Source organism: Daldinia caldariorum (genome assembly GCF_022478825.1).
Source record: "Daldinia caldariorum strain CBS 122874 unplaced genomic scaffold F4812scaffold_1, whole genome shotgun sequence".
Taxonomy (NCBI): Eukaryota; Fungi; Ascomycota; class Sordariomycetes; order Xylariales; family Hypoxylaceae; genus Daldinia; species Daldinia caldariorum.
The window spans coordinates 3,371,918-3,384,760 of NW_025953037.1; the positions used below are offsets into that span (position 1 = coordinate 3,371,918).

At 47.4% G+C, this 12,843-nt stretch overlaps 3 protein-coding genes across 3 annotated transcripts; 1 reads left to right on the plus strand and 2 right to left on the minus strand.

The window, feature by feature from the left end:
• Positions 1-60: 60 nt before the first annotated feature.
• F4812DRAFT_411532 (ribosomal protein S7) lies at positions 61-1,925 on the minus strand. Its single transcript, XM_047932627.1, has 2 exons — positions 1,220-1,925; positions 61-1,085 (listed from the first exon to the last, which is right to left on the minus strand). The coding sequence occupies exons 1-2, from the start codon at positions 1,685-1,687 to the stop codon at positions 627-629; spliced, it is 927 nt and encodes a 308-aa protein (XP_047795399.1). The 5' UTR covers positions 1,688-1,925; the 3' UTR covers positions 61-626.
• A 3,023-nt stretch (positions 1,926-4,948) lies between these two features.
• F4812DRAFT_454904 (uncharacterized protein) lies at positions 4,949-5,381 on the minus strand (the record flags this gene model as incomplete). The annotated part of the gene is made up of 3 exons (XM_047936726.1): positions 4,949-5,112; positions 5,206-5,265; positions 5,330-5,381. 3 exons carry the CDS (start codon positions 5,379-5,381, stop codon positions 4,949-4,951), a joined length of 276 nt encoding a protein of 91 aa, XP_047795400.1.
• Positions 5,382-9,845: 4,464 nt separating this feature from the next.
• F4812DRAFT_411542 (2-nitropropane dioxygenase family oxidoreductase) lies at positions 9,846-11,885 on the plus strand. Its single transcript, XM_047932628.1, has 4 exons — positions 9,846-10,067; positions 10,164-10,952; positions 11,042-11,447; positions 11,512-11,885. Exons 2-4 carry the CDS (start codon positions 10,504-10,506, stop codon positions 11,647-11,649), a joined length of 993 nt encoding a protein of 330 aa, XP_047795401.1. The 5' UTR covers positions 9,846-10,067; positions 10,164-10,503; the 3' UTR covers positions 11,650-11,885.
• The last annotated feature ends 958 nt before the right edge of the window (positions 11,886-12,843 follow it).

Consider the following 12,843-nt stretch of genomic DNA (forward strand, 5'->3'; position numbering starts at 1 on the left):
TATATAGGTAAATTGATTGCCTACCTCCTGGTAGGTACCTTAGGAGGTACTTTATTCTATAATCCCTACAGGTAGGTATGTTCCCACCCGCAAAGTCCAGGCAGAAGTATCAAGCGAGAAAATTATATCTATTTTTGCTACTTGGGATAAAACCACGAATTGTTTAAATCCTTGTTTACACCGTAATAGACCTCTCGCTGAGAAGCAGGGTAGCAAGCGGAGGAGGATATCGTGTTTGTACATGGATTTTTAATTTGTATCATACATATACGCGTACACAGGCGGTAGTTGCACCGGCATAGCTTACCCATCATCTAGGTTAGGTAGGTACCTTAGGTATTGTACGTATGGGTTTCCACAGGTGTAATACCTATCTTATCCCATCGGGAAATTTCCGCGGTTAGCTTCACTTAGCCGTCCCTTTCATCCCTTTCCTTTCCCTTCCCTTCCTCTCTGTCCCCCTTTCCCCCTATATCTTCCTTCCCATTCAACCAACCTCTTGGACAATTATATCAAGTCAGGATCAGAGGCATAGGTACCTAACCTAATATATATATATACGATCTTCCAATATCATATCGTATCGTACCGTAGATAGTTTAGTTTTCTCCCATTTCTTTCTTTCTTCAGCGCCTCTTCATCTTCTTCCCCAGGACAGCCGGATGCGACAGGTTGGCGCGGGCGGCGGTGCCCAGCCTGTGGATGCTGTTGCGCTTCTCCCAGACGGTGGACTTGCCCTCGACGACGAACACCAGCTCCTGCGCGAAGCGGGTGGCGAACTGGGTGCGGCCGGAGCCCGCGGACCGCTTGCGCCGCACGACGTCCATGATCCACATGACGGCCATGCGGCGGCGCGCGCGCGCCGCGATCGGCTGCGGTAGTTCCAGGGCGCGACCACCACCGGCGGCGCCGCTGATGCTGCGGATGCGGATTAGGGGCGCCACGGAGTCGATCGCGAGAGTCAGGTAGAGCAGCGGGTTCAGGGGCAGCTGCTCGGGAGGCGGGGAGCCGGGGAGGAGGGGTCGCAGGGGGGAGACTTTGGGCGCGGGGCTAGTTCGGAGGTAATTGAGGATCATGGCCATGTTCTATTCCAAGTTAGGTATTAGGTATTATGTACATTCATACATATAGTCTTGGTCTTCGTCTTGTCTTCTCTCTCAGGAGAGGGGAATGAAGAAAGAAAGAAACAAAGAAAGAAAAACGGGAATATCTGACGTACCCTCTGAGCTTTGGCCAGCTTCCCGTCCTTCATGATGAGCTTCGTGACCTGCTCTACCACGGGGTGGTATCTGCTCTGCAGCATGGAATCCTTATCGACACGATCGGGCATGTCGAACAATAGGCCGTCGTTACCGTCACCATAGATGGACTCGCCGGCGGCGGCCTTCTCCAGCGCGGCTATAGCCTCGGCGTTGAGGAAGTTCGGCGCGAAGTGTTCGGGCGGCGTGGGCACGTAGGGGGTTTCGGGAGGTACCGACGACGGCGGGTCTGTAGAGGAGGTGGTATCATTGCTAAATCCTCTCGTCGTTATTAAGAACGGCATCTGGTGTTGCTGCTGATGGTGACGAGCTAGTTGTTGCTTGGGACGGGCTGCTATTTGGAAGGGCGTCGTGGGTATTCGTCGTGTTCGAACGCTCAGATTCCGGACGGCGGCGGCGGCGCCCCAAGGACTCAATTTGCAAGACATGATGGGTAAATTTTTGTTGTTATTTCATAGGTAGGTTGCATGGAACTGCTAGCCTATTTACTGCTTTTCCAATGCCTCTCTCTTCCTCTTCCTCGTCCCTCGTCGTCCCCAATGCGGTATTCGTATAAGTGAAATCGGTGATGCAACGGCAAAAAATGAAATGAAATGAAATGTTTAGTATCTGATAATGCGATTAATGCGATTCGGCAACAGATGGACCCTGGCGTACAAGTTAATCCGGAGCACAGACCACTTGAGCTTTGTAGGTATGCCCTCCCCTCTGAACCTTATCTATCAATTTAATGGAGGGGTTTATCGTTAGTGGGCTGGCTGGCTGGTGGGGGGAAGCACACTGTCACCCTTTCATAATAGCATAATACGTAAAGGTCCCCTTTTATGATATCTCACTTTTCCTCTGCAGGACCGTTTTTCTTTCAATTGGACGATCTCGCATATCCTGCTTTTTACTATACTATAATATTATATTATTCTTCATTTTCTTCTTTCTTTGTTTTTCTTTTCTCTATTTTTAAAAAAAACTTACCTTAGGTACCCAGGTACCTAACCTATGTAATATTGCTTCTTCTTCGCCTTTTCCTTCTTCTCACTTTTAAACCGAACATGGCTTCAAGGTTCTTCCCGTTATTTCGACAAAATCTAGAACCATTCCAGTAGGAATAGGTAACTCAAGCACACTCCGGATTATCCCTTCCCTCCGCGGCCTTTGCTCCACCCCACGCGGGTGATAAACAGCTGGATTGTAAACAGGGCTTATATATACCCTACCTACCTACCTTGGGTAGCATCTTTGACGTTGACCCCACCACGTCCACGTCGGTTAGAAAGGGGAAGATATAGAGACGGAGAAAGGTCCGGGATAGGTATGTAGGACATTCCTATAAGACAGACATATGTTCCTAAGGTACCTAAGGTAAGTATCATGTCTTGAACCATGGGCCCAAGGGCCTTTGCTTTGTGGGGCTGCGCCGCCTCGGCGCCTCTGAGTTCACTGTGTCTCAGAATCTACCATCCTTCGGCTGTGTCGTTTTCCGTTGACGGAGCGGGCTAATCCTAGTTCTGGTCGCATGACCATACATAGGTAAGTACACAACCGTGCATACTATGTAGGTCCCTACATCGAGTCGCAGGTGATAGTTATCTCATGCGAGCCGATAAAGCTTGTGGAGCTCACACCGGTCGAGTTGGGTCGCAGTTTCGCGGAGGAGGAGGAGGCTTAACATAACTTATCTAACTGAGGTTACTCGCCGGTTGTTGGGGTTTGGAAATGGAAATCAGATTCGCGATGGCGTAATGAAATAGAGCCAGCTGACTCTACTTGAAACCCGGGAGCATGCTGTGCTATCTTTCCTCATCGACAGCTAGGTACCTAACATACATACCTACCTAACATTAGGTACAGACCGGTCTGTCAAGTATGTTAGGTACCTCCTAGGTTAGGTAGGTAGGTATGTAAATAAGCTGACGGTAGATACAATATCTGCAGCCGAAACTCATCGAAGAATGGATATCATCATAACCGGACTGTCATGCTTACACCCTCATATGTATTCCTCCCGAACATCGGCACAGAAGCCGTGATACTACTATTTAACCAAGTAGGAGAGGTATGTAAGTACCTAAAGCATATGGCACTACAAGTGCATAAGGTACCTAAACTATATAATATATTATGTATGTATGTGTGTGTCATTGTGTCTATATAAGCCATACTAATAAGAGTATTATAGTATGCACAGCTACTCCACGATAATAGGGTTGGTTCATGGGGTAGCAGATTTATTAAGTCGATGTAAGGCAACTGAAGCTGGGCTTAGCTTACGCCTCGTCCCCTGGCTGACGTAGCATCGCGCGTTCTTTTCGTTTCTTTCCATCAAACGAATTTCAGGAGCGCATGCATTGCATACGCCCATGCTACAGTAAGCAGGCACATTGAACACGCACGACGCCTTTTTTTTTTCTATGTGTGTTTGTGTGTCTCTCAGGGGTTCGAGAAGCCAAAATATTATAGCGTCACGTCATCGGGATAGAAAAGCATCTTGGACATATCGGGTATTTATTATCCCCTTTTTTTTCTCGGTTCCATTAAAAAAGGAAGAACGGAAAAGCAACGATAGCATGAAGGCTTAGGAGATCGACATCATCATTCATTACTCCTGATCAAGTGATCGCATCCTATCCGATATTTCCCTTCTCCTTCCCCTCCAACCTCTCTCTACCTCTATCTCTCTCTTTTTCTCTTCAGACGGTCTGTTACCGTTACTTTTCTTTTTATGTTTTTTTATTCCTCTTTTCTTTAAAAAAAATATTTCTTCTTTTTTTCCTTCGCCCTTTCGCGTATGTCTCAGGTTATTCCCAAGTAGCTAAGACGAGCCCAACAAAAATCCCATCCTTGTAATTCGTAGGTAGCATAACTCCATGACTTCTGACAGCAAAATCGGTCGAGCGATGTGTCTATCGATAGTTGGTTTCACGGGGACCACGTTTACTTTTTTGGCCTTTCTCTTCCCGTGTGTTCCGTAGGTGATAACTAAGCCCCAAAAAATAAAATAAGAAAAGAATGAAAAAGAAAAAAGGATCGCGTTGGAGCAGTTGAAACGAAGACAATGTATGGGAGAACGTCCAACACGATCCCTCGCAAATGTTGGCTTCTTCAAGAAGCGACAGAATGGGCCCCAAATAAACGAAGTCCTGCGCCTGGCCCCTCCAGATAACCCCCTGCTTTTTGAAACCCTTTCCTTGGTGATGATCCCCCGCTGTCGTAGTGTAAAACACACCCTCGCTACCGGAAAATTGGTCGTGGCGGACAAAAGATGATGGATGCTATGCTATGTAAAAACTTTCCAAGTTGTGCCCATTGGAAACCAATCAATCAATCAATCAACCAAGTAGGAAACCCTGCGCCGAATCCATAGAAATGCTAATGTAATTGCTTTCTCCCTTCTCTTTCTTTGCTTTTCGTAACTTTCTCGTGTCCTTGCCGTGGGGCTGCCAGATCCTTTTCCAAAACTCCGATTTGCCAATATCATACAGAAAAAGGAAGTTCAACGTCGTAAAGCGAGGAGAGGCATGAGCCCCCCTCCTCCCAAAAAATAAAATATATCTGCCTGGGGAAATAGGGTGCGTCGAAGTAATTCAATCGCGCAAATACGGAAGGAGATTGAGAAATAAGAGCTGCGCATATCAGTCCAAGACCCTAAAGTCAAACAAATCCGTAGTCGGTGATCTTGCCGGTGAGCCCGTTCACCAACTATTTGATGAAAGGTTCGCTTGGTTCGAAAGCCAGTTTAGGGCCGCCTCCGCGGCGTCTTCTCTGGCATTGGTGATGTTTCTCCCATCGTACCAATATCGCGCTTCGATTCGCTTGCCGTAGACGGTAACTATACTAGACCAGGCAGTACGGCCGCCTAACCATTCAAGATGAACCAGTTAGCTATCATCTACAAGAGTTGATGATCATCGAGAGAATGAAGAATCAAAGGAGGGGAGGGAGAGCTCACCGCGTCGATCTGATACGATTTGAAAATGAGGAGCTTGGATCTGATATTCGCGGCAAACCTCTAGCCGAGCGAGTTAGTCATACACCCTATAAGCCCCTAACAACAGTAAGATATAATTGCCCACCTGCCAGGCGGTCTTGCCATGGCGTGCTCGAGACTTGCTGTGAAGATGGCATGATGATTTGATAGGTTCGCAAGAAAATGATGGTATAAGCTAATATTTCGGGTAGCGGACTTGTGCGGTAACAGAAGTCTATAACCAAGGTATGCTTGTAGGATATAGATCGAAGAAGAAACTAGCGCTCGAGATTATGTGGGAGGTAGGGCTACGTAAATACCTTATATATTCGAGCCAGAGCCGGCGTCCTCGTGTTTTCTCGATTGGGAAAGGAGAGACACGGCCAGCAGCATGGGACGAAGTATATGAGCTACGTACGCGTGTAGGCATCAAGGAAAGGACAAGTAGAAATTAGAATTACGAGTAATGAAGAGGCAGTGGATGATGTGGCAGGAAAGGATTAGTTAGCGACCGCCCAACTGTTTGCGCGACGGTACTATACGGCTATGGAAGGGAAATTATTCGGCAGAGGCGGCGGCATCATGCATCGTGTATGTGTGTACGTGGTGGGTGGGTGACAGGTTCAGCTCGAAAGAGGCGTTGATGTGGTAGAAGAGGAGGATGAGGTAGGAGATAAACGACAACTCTCGTCGCCGATATAAGTTACAAGTGAGCATGCTAGGTAATTCCTTTTTTTTAATCGTTCCCGGCTGCTTACTAGGGTCAACAAGTCTGGGTGGGAAACGTTGGAAGCAAACATATCCGGGTGGATTTTGTCGAAGGATTGCTTTTTTCCCCTTCTCTTTACTAATCCAGATGCGCTTCTACCTACATCAGCCTTACCGACGCAGCTATCTTACCTTATAGCAGAATACTTCGGGGTAGGTGTAGTTGTGTAAGTAATCCATTACTTTCGGCTATCTGAATGCTGTTCTTGAGTATAACAGTAGCCATAGGTTAAGGGATAGAGAGGAAACTTGGGAGGCAACGCGATGAAGATTGACACACGCCCTATGCTGACTAGGCTGGTTGAGAGGTAAGTAGGGTTTGTTGTTGAGGAAATTGATAAAAGTAAGACAGGGTGTATGTGCATCCAATACGTGAAACGTAGATGCGGGTTGATGATAATACGGCATTAGGTACTCTGTACACGATACGGGATGGATTTGTTTCTTTCGTTTCTTTTCGTTTCTTTTCTTCTTTTTTTTTAAAAAAAAATGAGTCCACCTGGTTTTGAAACGATATAGATGGGAAAAGAAAGGGTTAGAATACCGTACCACTGTCAGACCAAGATTGGGTAGCGGGGCCTTGGGAACCGCAGCTTGTGACAACCTTTTCTGCGAGGTCCTCGCGGATATGCGAGCAAGGAACACAGGGCAGATAGCTGATGTATTGTTGTCAAACTTGACGTAGCAGGACAATCGTCATACCACTCTCCTCCCAGTTCGGAGATATTATGTTGAACGAGTCGCACTAATAATACATAAAGTGCGATAGGTAATATGCACATCTTATTACGCGGCTGTATGACAATCAAGAGGTGCTGGGTGGCTGATCAGCTTTTGACGACCTACCTAACCTGACCTACCTCCTAAGGTATACCTGCCTCTACCTAGGTAGGTACCCGAGCCCTAAGAGAGCAGATTTGTGACCAATCAGATAGCATGAAAAGTTCCTCTAAACGTGTGTGTTAAGAATAGTACGGCTCGGAGCGGGCCTGGAGTAGGAAAGTGTTGGTTATTGCGTGATGATTCAGACCCAACAACGTGGTTGAGCCGCGCCACGACGGACAGCTGCCGCCGCAGCGACATTCTGACATTTGTGATCAATAAAAGAAAATTCTCCGAGTCTTGAGGCGTACCTGTACTATTGGAGTACAGACCCCGGCTCGACGATGTATAATTCCATCAACTACTTATCTGAGACCGACTACAGGCGCGTGCTTCAATCGGCCATGTAGTTTTCGGCCTAAATCAATGCATTGGCTCTCTGACGCAGACATGACAACATTCAGCTGACATTTACTTCTTTCTTGCTTGCTGTTATTGGAGATGTTTGCTCATTTCCCCTTTTCTGCCAGGGACCCTGTAACAAGTTTCGACCCAATTGATCGGAACACGTCGTTTTGATTGGACGGGTTAAACATAAACGTACAAATAATCGAGTGAACGGCCGGTGACATAGCGACAGCCGCGTTATAACACAACATCTCGTCTGAGAAGTCCAAGTTGGGTATAGAGAAGGTAGCGTGTTGAGGGATTACCATCTTTTCTTAACGGTCTATTGGACCGGGTATTCGATAACAGGTACCTAACCTAGGTACACAGGTAGTTAGGCACGAAGTTCGAACAGGGCTGGGCGATGCGTCGAGTTATTGGTTCTCGCTCAAGATCTTTATGAAAACCCCCAACTGTATACTTAGAATGTGAGTGAATCTAAGTAGGAACGACAAATAGGTAGTTAGCCTCCCGGGTCGACTCTGAACGCCGATGATCAATGACTTGATTTTCTCCTTTACGGTCAGGCACATGTCGTAGTGGGTCGAATGAATATACTTGACAACATGGCAGGCGAAAACAAATGCGGTAAGGAGAACTAGTTTACTAGGTTCCGTACAGGGAGCGGATCGTGGGGAAATCACGAAGGGTTGGACCACATTTGTGATCGGGAATAGGTTAGGTTAGGTACCTAGGTAGGTAGGAGGTAGTTAGACGTAACTTACCGCCCACGCGACTCGGCCATGCGCTTCTGAGATGGCAGGATAACCGCAAACAAGGCATTCAGATAAGATACACCCCGGGTTCCTCACCGAAGCTTCAAGACGACAAGGATTAAGTGCCGAATCTCTACAGACATAATCTAGGGTCCAAGCAAGCGAACGCAAGCAATAGTCTTGCGATACCACCAAAGACTAACTTAACCACAAACCATGATGCTCTTGCTCTCCCATGCGTGTGGCATCAGATAAGAAAAGCGTATGCTCTACGGTATGCTTTTCTCGCGCTAGCCTTCCGTAGTTCAGTTTTGCTGCGCGTCTCCGTCTTGTCCGACTACATTAGGTACCTAGTAGTTTGTATGCACGTCGGGGAACCTAAGACGTGTAACTGTTGATTATCGGGCCCGCCAGTATGGATCGCCGGACACAGGGCAACGTGGAAGAGCGTTGTGCTAGGACGAATGCAGAAGCCCGGTATCATATGTACCAAGTCCAAAGTGAAGGCTCGGCCGAGAAACTTGGTGAGGTCTGCAAAGCGTACCTAGACCCATACATCATCCCGTGCTGAAGTGGAGGGCTACATCCTTGTGCAGATCCGTCACTACCACTCGCCTTATTCAGGCACGGTATCGTTCGGCTGCAAGGGTATGCAGAGTAGGCTGAGCGCATACCGACCGTTAGTTTCAAGGCTAAGCTGGTGAGTACTAACGAAAATGTCTAGTGGTTTACGGTTTATGGTTTATGGTTTATGCATGATCGTGAGTGGTAAAGACTGGCGTAGCAGCGCACGAGTAATAACTCTCCTGCCTTGCGGAAAATAAAAAGTGAAGTTGAATAACGGATATTACCATGGCAGCTGGCATATCCTTCCTAGTTGTTGATGATTTGAATGAAATGTTCGTTGCGCCGATTCTCGAACTATCAAGTTAGGCATTATCGAACTACGAGGGTTACCAACAACCGGAGGCAAGAAACATGTGAGGATATGTTAGGAGTTGTCATATTCGGATTGGAGCATGCTGCAGCTGCCGTCCGTCCCGTTGGAGCATTACGTCGAGTAACCGTTGAAATTCGACAACCCGCATGGACATCGTTTGTGTTGAGGAGCAGCTTTTTTAGATGCATCCTCGAGAAAGTAGCAGACCACAGGAGTGGTGTTTTGAAGCAAAGACCCAAGAAGGGAAGTCTGCCCACATGGATATACAACACGCTCCATAAGTACGACAGACGGATAATGGCACGGCATTTGAGGAATAGTTCCCGTTGCCATCCATCCCATCCCGTCTGGCACGTTGTCTTTTAGATTAAATGTCAGATCCATCCATGGCTGAGTGGAAGTTAGGTCCAAGTGCTTAGAAGAGGGACGATGGAATAAGAATAAAGAAGACGTTAATTATTCCGGCCATGTGTGCTTGTATTAGACGATAGGTGGTGAAGCTAAATATAGAAGTAGGTGGTCAATTGGATAAGTAAGAAGACGACATGTCGTTTAATATGGCAAAGTCCGAAATATTGATAGGACGTTGGATAATAGGTAGGTATTTGGTAAAGCTGACGGGTCATAATGTTTTGCGTTGTTGAATTTTAAATAGGTGGACGATGGTGAAGAATGGAATGCAGCTGAATTACGAAGTTGTATTAGAAACATTCTGAAGACATCCATTGGAGACATTGGAGAGGAACTAAATTCTGGGGTTGGTTAAAAAAGGTCCCCACTTCTAGGACACTAAAGTTCGGCCACAGATAAACCCCGGATTCCGGATTCCGTATCCCGTATCTAATCCCCTTGCACGTGGGCGCCAGCACATGCATGATCGGGTTTACCGAGGGTCTTTTAGGTTGTTGAATAATGATGGAAGTCATAATGCTAATACTAAATAATTATTTCTAATCAATAGTTGACGAAGACTTTCGAAGTTGAAACTTATAAGTTGTTTTACTTAGCCACACTAGGTACCTAGCTATTACTAACTAATGATTTAACACTTTGCATATTTTTGGCATTGCTTGTAGTTCTCGTCGTCGCTTTACTAAACAATCTACACAAATGTTGAATTCGGGAATAGATTCAAGAGAGGTACCTAACAAGTATAACACTCCCTATAACATCACATCATTCTCAGTCTTCATGTCATGAACAACATTTGATAAACAGGTACCTACTTACATATACATAAAAACTAGGTGCTTTATGTACGATTAATGTACAATTGATGTACATGTTATACTGTACATCCTTAGGGGTAGGTCTTACATCGAGAAGTGGGTCCGGGGAATCGCCTACCTCGGCATCTAAGTGCGCCTCCTTCGCCATTCCATAAGTAAACAAGCTCTTATAATACACTATAAGTCAGGCTTCGCTATTCATTCAACCTTTTTAACCTTCAATCAAGTTTATTTTCATCTCATTTCCCTTTTCCTCCCCCCTTTTCCCATTACTTACCGTCTATCATATCTGTGGCGTCCAGGATAAATTATATACGTCATTGTGATTTAACGGAAGGCGTCCAGTCACGACGCGAAGATGCCTTTCAACACCGAGCTGACACGCCGCCTGGGCATCAGGATTCCCGTCGTACAAGGCGGCATGCAGTACGTTGGATATGCTGAGCTGGCCGCCGCCGTGTCGAACGCGGGAGGCTTGGGTATCCTCACAGCCCTCACCCAGCCGACGCCCGAGGACCTGAGGAAGGAGATTCGGCGGTGTAGGAACATGACCAAATACCCCTTTGGCGTCAATATCACCCTGCTGCCTGCTCTCGTACCCCCTGACTACGCCGCCTACGCTCAGGTCGTCATCGACGAGGGCGTCAGGATAGTCGAGACCGCTGGTAACAGCCCCGGTCCCATCATCTCCAAGCTGAAGGCCTCTGGCATCATCATCCTCCACAAATGCACCACGATCAGGCACGCCCAGAGCGCTGTCAAGCTCGGCGTCGATTTTCTCTCCATAGATGGATTCGAATGCGCAGGGTAAGTCTGACCAATAAGCCGCGTTATCACGGCATTTACAAAATCTTTGCATACCTATAGCTAAAAACGCGCGTCGTCGTGATGGGCAGACACGTGGGCGAGTCGGACATCACCAACTTTATCTTGCTCACCAAGGCGCGTCAGACCCTGAAGGTGCCATTCATCGCTTCTGGGGGCTTCGCCGACGGCCAAGGCCTCGCGGCTGCGCTATGCCTTGGTGCTACAGGCATCAACATGGGCACGCGCTTCATGTGCACCGTCGAGGCGCCTATCCACCAGAAGATCAAGGAGGAGATCGTCAAGGCGCAGGAGACCGACACAGCCTTGGTCATGCGCCGGTGGACCAATACCACCCGCCTGTACCGCAACAGGGTCACCGATCAGATCATCAAGATCGAAAAGGAGAGTGGGACGGGCGAATTTTCCGAAATTGCCCCGTACGTGAGTGGCAAACGAGGCCGGGAGGTTTTCATAAACGGAGACCCCGAATATGGCGTAAGTCGTACAGGAGTATTTTCCCTTTCGCAAGATGAAATCGCTAATCACGTTGGATAAATAGGTCTGGACTGCTGGGCAGGTTATTGGTCTTATCAATGATATCCCGACTTGCGATGCTCTGCTGAGCAGAATCGAGAAGGAGGCGGAAGAAACTCTTGCTTCGAAGCTTGCATTGGCTAAAGCACCGAGTAAGCTGTGAAGGGGTCTATTTGTGCAACATGTAATCATGGCAGTTGCTATTACAATGTTTTTCTATAACGGGCTCGCGGCGTCATCTATTACTCACAGGATATGAACCTAGCTGTCATTGAAGCTGAATTGATAAACCGCAACATTGGTATTTTAAGGCAATGTGACAAGAATCCAAAATATAGGACTCAATCTTTATAGCCCGTTCTTTACTTTAGGTATCTAGGTATATTATTGTAAATATACACCTTTTTTCTAGTACCTTTCTCTGTGAGAACCTCACCCGTGCCGCCCGCAACTGACCACGAAAGACGTCGAAGGGCATCGACTAAAACCACTCCTCCTGTTCCGGATAAGGTATTGTTGCGTCGAGCCCAGGCGCGTCATGTTGGATCTCGACACGTCTCCGTCCCTCCACTCTCTGCCGAATGCACCACAAGCACAGGGCTGTATAACGTAAAAGTCGAGCAATGCCGCACAGGAGTCCAGGCCCTATAAGATCGACCATTAGGCGCCCGTACATGAGAGGTAACAGGTGTCTATGCACGGCATTTTGAGTCCTCGACAAGGCACAAGGGTAGAGTTCTGTTTCCTTCCCCGAGCATCCACGGGCCCGCCGTTTCGAGCGTTGTCTGTCCTCGGATCTCCCCATCCGCTCACCTGCAGCAGATTTTGCGTGGAAGGGGAACAGTACACCGAATCCCGGGTACCTAACTTAACCTAACCTAGGTCGATATTCTTTCGGGCCACGGGTTATAGGTATCATATGCCTGACACCAAAGCAAGATCGATAGCCGAGTTCCTCTCTTGGGCTGGGAGCCGAGCCTAGGTAGATTTTCGATGACCGGATTCATGTGCTCTGACGATATCTTGCTGCAGGTAAGACACGCCTTTTCGATCTGCCCTAGGGACGGTCACGTAACACCTATCCCGTTCGTAAGCGCACCTAGGTAGCGAGTGTATGGATACGATTAAATGCTGACCACCCCTTTCTACTTACCACCCTGGATTACCGGTTACTAGTGTCGTCAGATGTGATCGTTGCTCCCCCGAGGCCGAGGGAAATATCAGATACGTAGAATACCTAGTTCCAATATTGTATAACCAGCTCTCTTCTATATCTCGGGTGTAATATCAAGGAAATAGTAAGCCGAACCATAACCACGCACAACTATACCCGCCACTTATATACATGTTACTTAGG